Source organism: Ursus maritimus, unplaced genomic scaffold, assembly GCF_017311325.1.
Source record: "Ursus maritimus isolate PB19 unplaced genomic scaffold, ASM1731132v1 scaffold_22, whole genome shotgun sequence".
Lineage (NCBI taxonomy): Eukaryota > Metazoa > Chordata > Mammalia > Carnivora > Ursidae > Ursus > Ursus maritimus.
The window spans coordinates 47,443,951-47,457,526 of record NW_024424675.1 but is presented as its reverse complement, the minus strand read 5'-3'; the positions used below and the strand labels follow the sequence as shown (position 1 = coordinate 47,457,526).

The following is a 13,576-nucleotide window of genomic DNA, read 5'->3' as shown; positions in this document are numbered from 1 at the left end:
GCTCTGGTCAGGCTCTCCGGGTACACTGTCCCGTCCAGGACGCCCAGCTCTGGTCAGGCTCTCTGGGTACACTGTCCCGTCCCGGAGCCACTGGCCACATGGGACCGTTTCAGTTTTCACTAAATACAGTTAGCCACACCTTAGGCTCCAGGACTCGGGAGGCGGGCCCCAGGAGGGCGGGAACTTTCCCCGGGTGTCTGGGCCTTGGGGGAGGGGGGCCTGGGTCGTGCTAGGCCTGCGTCTGCGCTGGGAGTTTTGAAGGAAGCAAAGCTGGTTGGGGTTTGGTCGAAGCTGAGGCCCTCCTAAGGTGTTGGGGGCAGAGACCATCCCCCCACCGTCCTCATTCCCTGGACAGAGCCTCTAGGTGGTGGGCGGTGGGGGGCCGTGTGCGGGCCTGTGGAGCCCGGGGGGGCGGGGAGAGCACGAGGGTCCCTGTCTTCAGCTGTGGTGGGACTGTGGCTGACATGAGGGTGTGCCTTGGGAGAGCATTTGCCCCAAATTTGAGGGGCTTCTGTGAGTAGCCAGAGCTGCTGGGTGGTGGTGGGGGTGGTGGGTCCTGGGGCTCCTGAGTCACAGGGATGGTTGCCCCCACGTGAGAGCCCTTGCCTGGACCCCAGGTTCCTCACCGGGAGGACCCTGCACGGGGGATGACCCCTGGAGGGGAGGGTGGCTTGTGGGGGTGTGTGGCCCTCGCAGGCCCTGGGCCACAGAGCTCTCTGAGGAGCCTGACCTCACCCAGTGGGACTAGCAGAGCGTGTCCTTTCTATGTGGCCCGAGAGGTCCTGCTGAGACGCAGGCAGGCGCCACCAGCCTTTTCCTGTGTGGACGCTGGGCACCGAGGCCCGGGGCTGGTTTCCGTGAGTGGGGGGTCGGCGCGTCTCGTTCCTCGGACCCACCGTGGGAGAGCAGCGTCCCAGGCAACAGCCGTGGAGGCGGAGGGAGGGAGGCCCCAGGAAAGCGAAAGGCTCTTGTGTGTTGTGTTTAGATTTGCTTAGAAATGTGCACGCGCTCGTGCAGAGACAGATCGCGGGCCTTCGAGACAGGTTCTCGGGGAGTGTGGGCCCCTGGTGGGCCCTCCGCAAAGAGCGGTCGCAGGCCGGCCCGGACCAGGGCTTCGGCACCGAGCCCCAGGGGAACCGCCTTGGGCAGTGTGCTTAGAGCCAGGCGCCCCGAGGCTGCTGTCCTGCGCTTCCCTGCAGGGAGAGGCAGCCGCTGCCTCCTGGGTAAACTGAGGCCACTCTGACGGGCAGCTGGCAGGGCTTGGCGAAGCCTTGGTGACTGGTTTGTGACACCAGACTGCACGTGTTTCCTCCCTAAAGTGTGTGCTTTCCGGAATCCTGTCCATCTAGAACCAGCCTTCTGCAAAGTCTCGCCCATGTATTATTTTTTTCTTGGCATGAATATAGTAAAAAATAATACATCTTTAAAAAGACACGGCCCAAAACTCTGACTCTGGAAGGAAAAGGTATTTTTGGAGGAAAAAACGGGATTTTTTTTTTCTCCAAAAATAGGGCACTGTTTTCTTTTCCAGGCCGGCGGGAGACTTTCTGTGCAGCCCCTCGCTGTCGGTGCTCAGACGCAGGCGCTGCTGGCGGACCCTGAGCCCAGAGCCGCCGCCGCAGGGTGGGCCCGTGCTTTCTGCCCCTCTGGCGGCGTCCTGTCCGCCAGTGCGCCAGGACTAACTGTGCTCTCCTCATTTCCAGTAAAGGCAGACCGTGCAGAGAGTCCCTGTGTGGATGCTGCCCTGGACACTCTAGGTACCGCGGGGCGTGTCGCACGGACCGACCATTGCTGCACGGCTCCCCACCTCCCCTCCCGCGCCAAACACTCTGCTTATTAGAGGTTCTAGACGAGCGAGGGCGAGGCTGCCGCCCCCCCCCGGCCCCCCAGGCCCCAATTCTGATTGGCAGCGCGGCCTCCGCGGCCCTTGCCACGGAGCGCCAGGCCCCCGTGATTCCAAACGACCTCCCGCTGACGGAGACGGCAGCACCAACGTGCTTTTCTCCCCGAGCCCAACGATGCCCCGCTCCAAGCCGGAGGGGGCCGGCCAGGGGCTTGGAAGCCCAGAACGGGCGCTGGTGGCTTCTGGGGTCCTCATCGCTCTCTGGCAGGCCCCCCCCGGGGCTCTCCGGTCTAGCACCTCTACTACGCACCCGCGGACGGCCGCTCCGAGCCGGCCGCCGCACCGGCGGGAGGCAGCTCCATCCCACGTGTGCCGGGTCCCCGTGGTCCTGACACACCGGACACGCCAGAAAGCCAGAGGCCCTCGGCTCCCCCTTCCCACGACAGGCCTGGTTTAGGGCGGACTGGAAACGGGACGGTGGAAAAGCCGCCCCCATCCCAGCCCTCTGCACCGTGGGCTCCTTGTCCGTACCTTCACTCTGTCCACTGTCTGCTGTCGGGTGTGTGGAAGCGTCTGTCCTCTTGCTTGCTCTGGGTTCCCCCATTTCCCTCCCGCCTGCCTCCCTCCCTGACCAGTGCAGCGTGCAGCCCTGCGGTGTGTGGGCAGCTGCGCCCGCCTGTCCTCCCGTGCATGCGGCCAGTGCTGGCCCTGGAAGCAATGGTGTCAAGCGGCGGGCATGGGGAGGGGCTGTGCGGCAGGTCAGGGGCCCCAGGGCAGCGGCATGCTTGTCCATCTGCATCTGTGCATGCTCTGAGTCCCCTACCGGAGAGGGGCTTGGAGGCCTGCCTTCCCCTAACCTGTCCGCGTTGCCTGCGTGTCCCCGGAGGTAGACGCTTGGGGGACACTCGCAGCTCCAGGAGCAGAGATTTGGGGCCCCGGCAGAAGCTGTCCTGCTTGTACAGAGCTTGTGGGGTCACAGGCTGGTCCCTTGGGTCAGGGGTTGTGGTCAGGCTGCTTGGGGACCGGAAGGACCAGAGGTGCCCACGGCCCGTCCAGGAGCCCAGGCCAAGCTCAGCCTTGCTGTGTGCGGGTCCCACGAATGTCACTCCATCATTTGCACTTTCCCTGGGCATCCGTGGTCCAGTGTGGGCAGGTCCGTCCTCCCTGTGGATGCTGGCTCCCTCACCGCTGAGCCGGGCCCTGGCTGTGCAGACCCAGGGGTGGCCGATGACAGGCGGGCCTCCCACTTGCCCGGTCCCTGTTTGGCTGGCCCGGGTAGTTAGAGTTTTGCTGCGGGGTGGCAGGTGGGGGAGGAAAGGCTGGGGCTTGGCTTTCTCCCCCAGACCCTCCTGAACTTGCTCCCTGGTCCCGTGTGAACGCCAAAGCGCAGATGCCACGGAAGTGCCCTTTCACCCACACGTGGTCTCATCGAGGGCTCTTTCCCCCCGGAGCAGCTGGCCAGAGCCCCATCCTTCATGCTCGTTTGCTACTGTCCTAGGCCTGTGGGGTTAGGGCAGCCCTCCCTCGACACCTGTGGGAGTAGGAGCCGCTTGGGCACCTGGGCTGGGGCAGGTCTGGGTGGCCGGGGGCCGGGCACCCGTAGGCTGAGCTGTGCGAGTTTCGGCATCCACACAGTGGCCTCCTCTGGCAGAGTGCCCCTCCCTGGTCTGGGTAGTCCAGTGGCTGGGACAGCAAAGCCTTCCTGTGGCTCCGTCCTCGAGGCAGCTGCGTGGGGTCCAGCTCCTGGGGGTTTGGTGGGGCCACCGCTTCTTATGGTGTCCCTGGACCGGCTGTTGGTCTCCATTGGGAAGGAGAAGGTCATCGTTGCAGAGGGCCCCGTGGCACCTGGGTTTGGGCGTCCCTTGGCTCCCATCTGCCCATTCTTGGCCTTGAGCTGGGCACAGCTGTTATGGAATGGGGCCAGCATCCCGAGCAAGCAGACGCCTGCCCCACTCCTGAGTGGGATCCACACTTGAGGTCAACTTCCAGCTCTTGGGGGTTTCTTTCTTCCCTTCTTCCCTGTCCCACAAGACCTTTGATCTAGCGGACGGATGATCTCAGCTGCCTGGGGGGAGGGACAGGACGCTGGCTGGGACTGCAGTGTCCAGGCTGGATAGACCAGGCCACTGGCCACTTCTTCTCCGTGGCCAGTCATGTCTGCGCCGTCCGAGGGGCCTGTCTCAGCTGTGGGTCCTGGTTGGGGCCAGTGGAGGCTGCTGACCCAGGGGAGCCACAGTGGGGTCTGGTGACGTCTGAGGGGTCAGCAGGTGATGGCGGCTTCCCAGGGATAGCAGAGACCCTGCTGGGCTGCCGGGCAGTCTTGTTGCACACCCTGGGGCCGTGTAAGGTCTGGCTCAGAGGCTGTTCCAGGAAGTTCTGTGGCTCCTGCATGTGGCTGGGTGTGAGCAGGTGTGCCGGTCACAGGAGACTTGCTCTTAGACAGTGGGAAGCGTCCACTGGGAGGAAGCTTGTGACCGCCAGGTCCCCGGGGCCTGACCTGCACCTGGGCCATCACAACCCATTCGTGCCTCCTGGCTGCTGCCCCGAGTGTGCCAGAACCGTCCCCGCAGTTTCCAAGAGACGCTGGGCTGGGGCCCTGAGGACCCCGCGGGGCTGTGGCTGGCCGGCCAGTGTCACCCCTCCCTGTGGCCTGTTCCAGCAAGGTGGCTGGCAGATGAGGCGTGTCCACTCCGTCCCTCTGGCAGCTTGGGCCTTCAGTCCCCGGACACATCCTGCGTGTGGGTGTGGAGCCTGTGCTGGCCCTGGATGCAGGGGAGAGCCGACAGCAGGCACTCGCCCTCCATGAGTCCCACGCTCCTGTTCCTGGTCCAGACCCTTCCTCCAGGTGGCTCCCGGGGCAGAGGCCAGTGATCAGCTGCAGACCTCACCCCTCCAGGCCCTGGGGCAGGCGGAGGGGGAGGGGATGCGGCGGGGGCAGGTATGGGGTGTGGAAGGTCAGGTAGGGGAACCACCGGCGTGGCCCACAGAAGATGCCCAGGGAGAGGCCGCACCTGCAGGGCATTTTGGGGCCCTCATGTCGCCTTGGAGAGGGAGGCCTGACAGGACCGTGTGGAGAGGGCTCTGGCACCTTCCCATAGCACCGAAAGTGATTTAAGTGTCCACTGACCGCTCTCCAGCCAGGCCGAGCCCCTGAGTGGCCCTCGGAGTGCCCCCCCTGCACTCCCCCCCCACGTGTAGGCATCAGCTGTGAGCGGACGGTGGGGTGTGAGCGTTCTTTCCAGAGTGACTTCTCTTGCTGTCTTTCTGTGTGTGTCCGCCCGCCTGTCGGTCCTCGTGGGAGCAGTCAGAAGGTCAGTTTGAAAGACCGTGTCTTCTCCAGCCCCCGAGGCGTGGCTGCCAAGGGGAAGGGGTCCCCGCAGGCCCAGACCGTCCGGCGGTCGCCCAGTGCGGACCAGAGTCTGGAGGACAGTCCGAGCAAGGTGCCGAAGAGCTGGAGCTTTGGGGACCGCAGCCGGGCACGGCAGGCCTTCCGGATCAAGGGGGCTGCGTCCCGACAGAACTCGGAAGGTGGGTCAGGCCGCTGCCCTCCCGCGGTCCAGCCGCCCCTTGGGCCCCTTTGAGCAGCGGCTTCCTCTTTCCCCTCTTCTTTTTGAGGTGAATTCATGTAACATAAAACCAGCCACTTTCCTGCCAACAGCTCAGCGGCAGTGACCACATTCACAGTATTGAACAGAGACTGCCTCTCTTGTTCCGGAGCATTCCATGCCCCAAAGGAGACCCGTGCCCGTTAGCGGTCCCTCCCAGCCTCGGCCACCAACAGTCTGTTCTGCACATTTCACACACGTGGAGTCACACACCATGTGTGCCTATTTCCAGATGCTTCCGTGCTGGGCTGCCACTCAGGCTTCAAGCCTGCATGTGGTGGGCTGATGTGCCGTCGTTTCCTATAGCCATAGCACGCTGGGGCTGCCCCTCCGTCCACTTTTCGGCCATTGCGTGGGCCTCTCCTTGCAGCCTTGGTGGGACAGGGTGGGTTTCCAGAGCGCCGGGTGCTGCTCTGAGGGCTTCCCTGACGCCGTCCCCAAAGAGCGTGTGCTGTGGCCCCCTCGGTCCCCGGGCGCCGCTCAGCCCCTCACGGGCCGTGTCTCCTTCCACCCAGAAGCAAGTCTCCCTGGGGAGGACATCGCAGAAGACAATAAGAGTTGTAACTGCGAGTTTGTGACCGAAGATCTGACCCCAGGCCTCAAAGTCAGCATCCGGGCCGTGTGGTGAGGCACTCAGAGTCCGGGACAAGGGGCCTCCCCACAGAGTCCAGAAGGGGTGCTGTCCACTATCCCTAGGGTGTGGGTCCTTTGGGGCTGGTGTGAGGGCACGTGCTCTGCTGAGACGCCTGCATCTGATGATTCCGTGGCCCCTCCCGTCGCGGCTGTCCCCTGCCCATCCCGGGTGTGGAGCACCGAGGCTCTGAGGGGGCGGCCAGGAGCTGCCCCCACAGCGGTCCCAGGTGGACGAGGGTCTGTCTGCACCCCAGGCCTGGGCATGGCCTGTGTACTGGGCAGGTGGGTGGCCGGGCCAGGTCACCACCGTGACAAGTCCTCTGGTGGGTGTTCTGGGAGATGCTGGGAGGGCCCGGGGGGGGGGGCGCGCAGGGCTCACGGTTGTGCTTCCCCAGTGTGATGCGGTTCCTGGTGTCCAAGCGCAAGTTCAAAGAGAGCCTGCGGCCATACGACGTGATGGACGTCATTGAGCAGTACTCGGCTGGGCACCTGGACATGCTGTCCCGCATCAAAAACCTGCAGTCCAGGCAAGAGCCCCACCCCTGCCTGCCCAGCCTGGGGCTTGGAGGCCGGGTCCTTCTGGGCCAAAGCCGGCGTGTGGTACCGGGGGGTGGCGTCCCTCAGGGGCCAGCGTGGGGATGGGGCGCAGCGCGGGGGTTCCACAGGCGGCCCCCCCAGAGTGGGAGGTGGTGGACAGGGCTGCGGGGATACGGTGGTCAGCCCTGCCTGCTGCTGCCTCTGGGCCATTCTCTGGCCCCACACCAGCCCTACGTGGGCACCCTGCCGTGTCCTCATGTGGTCTGTTTGTTTCTGTTGTCTCTCCCTTCTCACCCTCCTGCCCCTGCTGTGGTGGGTGAGCGTGTGTGTGTGCATTCACATGCATGCGCACACACGTGTTGTGCGAACGCGCACACGTGTGTGCACGTGTATGGTGCGAATGCGCACACGTGTGTGCACGTGTTTGGGTATCTGTGGTCACTCATAGGTGCATGTGTGCACACATGTGTATGTGTACGTGTGTCGTGTGCACGCACGCACATACACATGGTATGCATGCGTGTGGTGTGTGCATGTGCCTCTGTGTATGCTGTGCCACGTGCGCATGTATGTGTGAGCCGTGCACACTTCTGTGCGTGTGTGTTGGGGATGGGGTAGTTCTCTTAGGACATGAGGCTGCAGGTTCGTGGCCCCATCAGGAAGCAGTGCTACTACATGGGAACAGAGAGGCTTGTCCACCGTCCCTGCCTCACGGGGGGCTCCCCGGTCCCCCAGCCGGAAGCAGGGCTGGGATGCACAGTGGAGGCACGGCGGTGGCCAGGCGCACACTACTCTGCTTGTGTGCAGCTGTACATGTGTGAGGATAGGGTTCTCACTCCGTGACTTACCTGCACACCCATGTACAGGTGTGTACACACATGCACACAGGACGCATGTCCACTCCTGTGTGCACGCACACACTGGCACAAGCACGGACACACATGCACATACATGGAGACACATGCACACACATGGGCATGTGCACACATATGCACACATGGACAGACATGCACAATGGGCACACGGTGCACACATGCACGCACATGCATTGACACAATACACATGCACGCACACATGCACACATGTGTGGCACACGCGCGGACACACATGCACATGTGCACGCACGCGCGGACACACATGCACACATGGGCACACTCTCAGCCTCGTGCCCGCATACATGCATTCTCTACCTCCACGACACACACGTACCCCAGATACACACGTGCTCACAGGTGTGTACGCTCTGCCACATCGAAACAAGCATGAGTGCACACGTGTGTTTGTGGGGTCTGTGAGGAGCCCACAGGGCTGTTGGTATGGGTCTGTCCTGAAATGGGTCCCATGATTCTGCCAGTCGCTCCCCCGCCTGCCCAGGGTCCCTCAAACTGGGCGGCTGCAGGTTGTCTGGGCCCTAGCTGGGAGAAGGTCTGGCTGGTCAGGGGACGGTCCTAGGGGTCAGCCCAGCTCCCCACCCCCTGGCAGGAGTGAAGTCCTCATTCTGGGGAGGTCAGTGTGCGCCTGCCTTGGGGTGTTTCCCCAGTCCTGTAGCGGGATGCCCGGGAGGGCTCTCTCTGGGCCTGAAGCTGCTCCTGGGGGGCGGGGAGCCAGGGGATGGTGACCCCTTCTTCCACACGGGCTAAGGCTAGGAAGCCGATGGCTCACCCCAGAGCCTCAGCCAAACCTATGCTGTGCGTGTGAACAGTTGTGTGTGCAATTGTCTGTGTGCGATCCATGGGAGTGCATGTGAGTATGTGTGCAAGTGTGTGTGGACTGGGTGCAAACCGTGTGTGTGGAGTATGGGGGTGTGTGTGCGCTCACATGTGCCCGTGCACAAGCACAGATGTGTGTGTGAGAGAGCAGTGCAGCGTCTCGGCCGCTGGGCCCGTTCCTACATCTCTCTCATGGAGGCTGATTTCTTCACCAGGCTCTTCTGTCCTAAACTTTCCCTTTCCCTCCCTTTCTGTCTGGAAAACAACACAAAGGGGCCACCCCAAGGAGCCGGGACTTTCTGCCCCTCGCTGGCGTCCTTGGGTCCGTGCCCTGCTCGCCCAGGTGGATGGACCGGCTCCCCTGCCCGCACTTGCCTGGGCACGGGAGACATTGGGCGCCTCTCGGGTCGGGCGAGCGTGGCGGCCGCCGTGCTCCACGTGGAGCGTCCCTCTGCCGACTCCCCTTCCGTGCTCTTCACGATGCATTTGCCGGTGTCTCTTTTCTTGTTCACTCGCCAGGATAGATATGATTGTGGGCCCCCCACCCCCTTCAACTCCCCGGCACAAGAAGTACCCCACCAAAGGACCCACGGCCCCTCCGAGAGAGTCACCCCAGTATTCACCTAGGTCAGGATGCCAACCCTCTCCCGCCTTGTCTCTGTGGAATGGCCAGCCCCCTTCGCCCCAGGCCACATGACGGCAGCACCTGCCCCGCACCTCCCACAGAGCAGCATCGGGGGAAGGCTGGGCCCCGTGGGCCCGGGTGGGCGGCGTCAGGGTGCCCGTGAGCTGCTCCCCTTGGCAGGGTCTGGGGAAGCTTGCCACGGGGGGCTCCTTTCCATGGACATCCCGAGTGACATCTGCCTGGAGGGTGTTCCTGGGCAGAAGCAGAGGGGCGCCACCGCGAGGATCAGATGTGTTCAGAGCCACAGGGCTCCATGGCTGGAGGGGTCCTTCCCGCCTCAGCCCCTCTGGGGCTCTCCCCTCAGTGGGGCCGACCTGGGCTGTTCCACGCATCTGAGCAGGTCCTGTTGCTTCTCTTGCCTTTGAGGGCTTGTGAAGCATAAATAGGAAAGTCCCTGCCAGGCGCCCAGCACCGAGGGAGGGTCCCAGGGAATGCCCGAGGCTTGTGGAGCTTTATTTCCAGCCATCAGCATGAGCACCAGCAAAGCTGGTCCTGGCTGATGGGCGTGGAGGAAGGCGAGGGCACGGTTAGGCGGTGAGTTAGAAGTGACGAATTTGAGCTTCAGAGCCTTCCTGCCTCCAGGGACGATTCAGATGATGGATGTGACCTGCTCCCCTTGGGCAGGTCTGGTCAGCTGGGGGAGAGTAGAGCCCCTGGGACAGGGAGGAGGGCAAGGGCGGAGGGGCCCGAGAGCATCCCAGAGGCCAGCAGGGATGCCGGCCACTGGGTCCAAGCTGGCTGGAAGAAGGGCTGGTGTGTCTGAGTCCATCCTCCCCGTGAGCCTGGATTTCCGCCCATGAGGCAGAAGGTCGGCACCCAGGACAGCTCAACCCGGGGGGCTCTTCCAGGAGAAAGGAGTCCCTGAGGGAGCAGGCCTGACCCAGGGCAGCCTCAGACAGTGTTTGTTGGTCCATGTTCTCCAGCCTCGAGACTCGAGCCCATCCTTCTGCTGCGGGGCGGCGGCGGGGGGGGGGTGTGGTGTTGGGGCCTCAGAGCCGTGAGCCAGGAAGGTCCTGCAGCCCTCAGGGCCCCCAGGCCTCTGGACCACTGCAGCCAGAGGCCACACAGAGTCATACAGAGAAGGGGCTAGAAGGACAGTGTGGGCACATGGGGGTTAAACCTGAGTCCTCCCCCCAGGCCTAGGGGAGGGATGGCGCAGGCCCCTTGGAGGTCCCTTTCCCAACCCCCTGCCAGTGGCAGCTCCAGGCTCCCAGTGGGACCAGCCAGGCAGGTGGCCCGTCATGTGGCAGGGGTGAAGGCGCTGAGCACCTATGCCTGGACTGTGTGGACACCTGGAAACACCAGAGAACCCTTCTCCCTCTCCATTCTCCACTGGCGTCTGCTTGGAGCCCGAGGGCCCCGCTGTCCCCCAGCCGCTCCTTGACTTTGGTGCATGAGACAAGCATGCCGCTCCGTAGCGCATGAGGCTGCCCCGTGGCTGACGCGAGTCCCAACCCTTCTCTGCTTCAGGCAACAGAAAGGAAAAGCCCTCCGAGCCCCGCTCCCCACCAGAGGCAGATGGGGCAGCCTGTGGGTGAGGAAGGACGCTGACACGTGGCCCCGGCCAGCTCACAGGGCGCCTGCCAGGGTGTGGGAGCTGAAACGTGACGAGTGTGCTTTGTGCTTGAGGCCCCTGGCCCGGCCTCAGCCGCGGGGGGAGTGCCGTGCGCCCAGCAGGCACGGAGTGGCCGACCAGCGGCTTGCGGACAGCCGGGGTCTTTGTTTCTGAGTGAGCTCCCACGCGACCTGTGGGTCTCTGGCGCGGAAGGTTAGGAGCCCACACTGCAGCAGTGGCCCCTTCTGAGCCCTTCGGTGGCCCTTCCGGCTCCGCCGGGGACCGTGCTGATGTCCCCCTCCCGCGTAGGAACCTCCTTTGCCTCTTGTCACCTCCTCTGAGACGAGCTCAGCTGCGTTCTGCATCCCACACGCGTGTTGGCACAGGCACACGCGCACACACGTGCACACGCACAGCAAGCACAAACAGACTCTCCCCCTGGTTGGCAGTGGCTCTGTCTGCCCCCTCCGTTGTGCGTTGGCGGTTTCCTGTGTCGGTCTGTGCCTCTCCCCCGTCCGGTGTGCATGGAGCTGTGGCTCTCGTCATCTGCTTCTGTTCCTGCCGCACACGTGGAACTCTGCCCTCCCCAGACCCCAGGTGGGCTGAGGACCCTGTGGCACATTGTGTAGGAGTAAAGCTCGGGGGTGGGGGCAGGGTGCAGGGGAGGGGAGCTGAGGGGCGCGTGGTCCCAAACCCCTCCACTTTACTCCTTGCTAATGTGCCAGCCCTCTGGGACACAATGGGAGGGGAACAGACCCCTCAGGTTCAGAGAGCAGGGCGAGACCAGGTGCCCCGCGTCCACCTGTCCTGGTACCCTGCTCCCCCCCCCAGTCGGCTCTGGGCTCAGCCTGGGGCCTGGATCTGGGGGGCTGTGGCCTGGCCCAGGAGGAGAGGGCCACGGGCCCCGCCACACCCACCCGAACTCATGCTGGGGGGTGGGGTCTCTTCCTGGCAGAGTGGACCAGATCGTGGGGCGGGGCCCAGCGATAACTGACAAGGACCGCACCAAGGGCCCAGCTGAGGCAGAGCTGCCCGAGGACCCCAGCATGATGGGCCGGCTGGGGAAAGTGGAGAAGCAGGTAGGAGGGGCCGACATGGCCTCTGCAGGCGGGTCCTCGAGCTCCAGGGGTGGGCCACTGCTCTCTCCTGGGAGCAGGTCCTCAGGGGCCATGCACAAGACTTGGGACTTGGAGCCTGCTTCTGGGGGCCAAGGAAAGGAGCTGGCCATTCCCTCCCTCTGTAGGGTTTACTCCAAGGGGCCACACACATGGGTGGGGTCAGAGCTGAGCTCCTGCTGCGTTTGCTTCCTACTGCTTCTGTACCTCCGTGGGGGGCAGCCTGGAGTCCCTGCATCTCCGGAGAACAGCCTGGGGTCCCCACCTCTAGCAGGCAGCCTGTGGTCCCCCAACTCTGATGAGAATCCTGTGGCCCCCACCTCCCGGGAACATCCTGGGGTCCTCTCACTTCCTGGGAACAGCTTGGAGTCCCCCACCTCTGATGAGCAGCCCAGGCCCCCCACCTCTCATGGGCAGCCTGGGGTCCCCCCCCCACCCCGGAGAGCTCCAGGCCTGGTCCAGCAGCTCCCCTTGCAGGTCTTGTCCATGGAGAAGAAGCTGGACTTTCTGGTGAATATCTACATGCAACGCATGGGTATCCCCCCGACGGAGACCGAGGCCTACTTCGGGGCCAAGGAGCCAGAGCCGGCGCCGCCGTACCACAGCCCCGAGGACAGCCGGGAGCACGGGGACAGAAACGGCTGCATCATCAAGCTCGTCCGCTCCGCCAGCTCCGTGGCTCAGAAGAACTTCTCGGCGCCCCCAGCCGCGCCCCCCGCCCAGTGCCCGCCCTCCACTTCATGGCAACAGCAGTGCCACCCACGCCAGGGCCACGGCACCTCCCCCGTGGGGGACCACGGCTCGCTGGTGCGGATCCCGCCCCCGCCCGCCCACGAGCGGTCGCTGTCTGCCTACAGCGGGGGTAATAGGGCCAGCACGGAGTTCCTGAGGCACGAGGGGGCCCTGCGGGACAGCGACACGTCCATCTCCATCCCGTCCGTGGACCACGAGGAGCTGGAGCGCTCCTTCAGCGGCTTCAGCATCTCCCAGTCCAAGGAGAACCTGGACGCGCTCAACAGCGGCTACGCGGCCGTCGCGCCCTGCGCCAAAGTCAGACCCTACATCGCCGAGGGCGAGTCGGACACAGACTCGGACCTCTGCACCCCGTGCGGGCCCCCGCCGCGCTCCGCCACTGGGGAGGGCCCTTTCGGCGACGTGGGCTGGGCCGGGCCCCGGAAATGAGGCTGCCCGCCGGCCTCTCCCTGACTCTTGGCCTTCCAGGTTTGCAGATGGGACTCTTGGGGGCCCTTTCCTCAGAGCGACACAGTGGGGGGGCCTGTGCAAGGCGACAGGCGGGCAGGGGGGCCCCTTGGTCTCAGGCAGGGAAGGCTGACTAAAGTTCTTTTTTAACAAGAGGCAGCCAGGCTGGCCGTGCCCGCTCTGAGACCGCTGGCCGGGGCGTGAGCAGGGGTGATGGCTGAGGACAGAGCCCCAGTGGTCGGGAGGAGGCGTGGGGTCAAGGAGCAGGGCCCGGGCGAAGGTGGCAGCTAGGGGCAGGATCAGAGGCCCGTGAGGCGTGGTGGGGAGGGAGCCTGGGCCCGTGGCTACGGCTGGCCCCTTGGGTGTGGCTTGTCCTTGTCCCTCCGTCCCTGCCCCTGCTAGTTCGCACATGGCAGACATGATGGGTGGTCTTCCAGAGAGCTGCTGGTCAGCGCCATGTCCCCCCACCCTGGGGTCTGAGCCAGTCCCTCCCAAGTCCGGGATGCTGGCCTGGAGAGGAGGGGTGGGGCCTCAGGACCTCCCAGCTTTGGCTTCCGGGGGGAGGGGCTGCTCCATAGGTTTCTGGAAGAGGGTCCTTGGAGGCCCCCCCAGCCGCAGGAGATCTGGGGATGGGCACCCCCATGTTCTCTCTGTTCTGCTCTCGCTGGGCACCAGCTGCCAGGCCACGGCCAGC

The 13,576-nt window shown here is 64.5% G+C and overlaps 1 protein-coding gene across 1 annotated transcript in view; it reads left to right on the top strand.

Annotated features, from left to right (window-relative positions):
- Positions 1-13,510, top strand: part of KCNQ2 (potassium voltage-gated channel subfamily Q member 2) — a 53,918-nt gene extending 40,408 nt beyond the window's left edge. The window contains exons 11-15 of the mRNA XM_040638593.1: positions 5,148-5,371; positions 5,964-6,072; positions 6,477-6,608; positions 11,523-11,646; positions 12,160-13,510. Coding sequence (XP_040494527.1) covers positions 5,148-5,371; positions 5,964-6,072; positions 6,477-6,608; positions 11,523-11,646; positions 12,160-12,864 — 1,294 coding nt within the window. The 3' untranslated portion in view covers positions 12,865-13,510. The remainder of the gene's footprint in view (positions 1-5,147; positions 5,372-5,963; positions 6,073-6,476; positions 6,609-11,522; positions 11,647-12,159) is intronic.
- Positions 13,511-13,576: the final 66 nt, after the last annotated feature.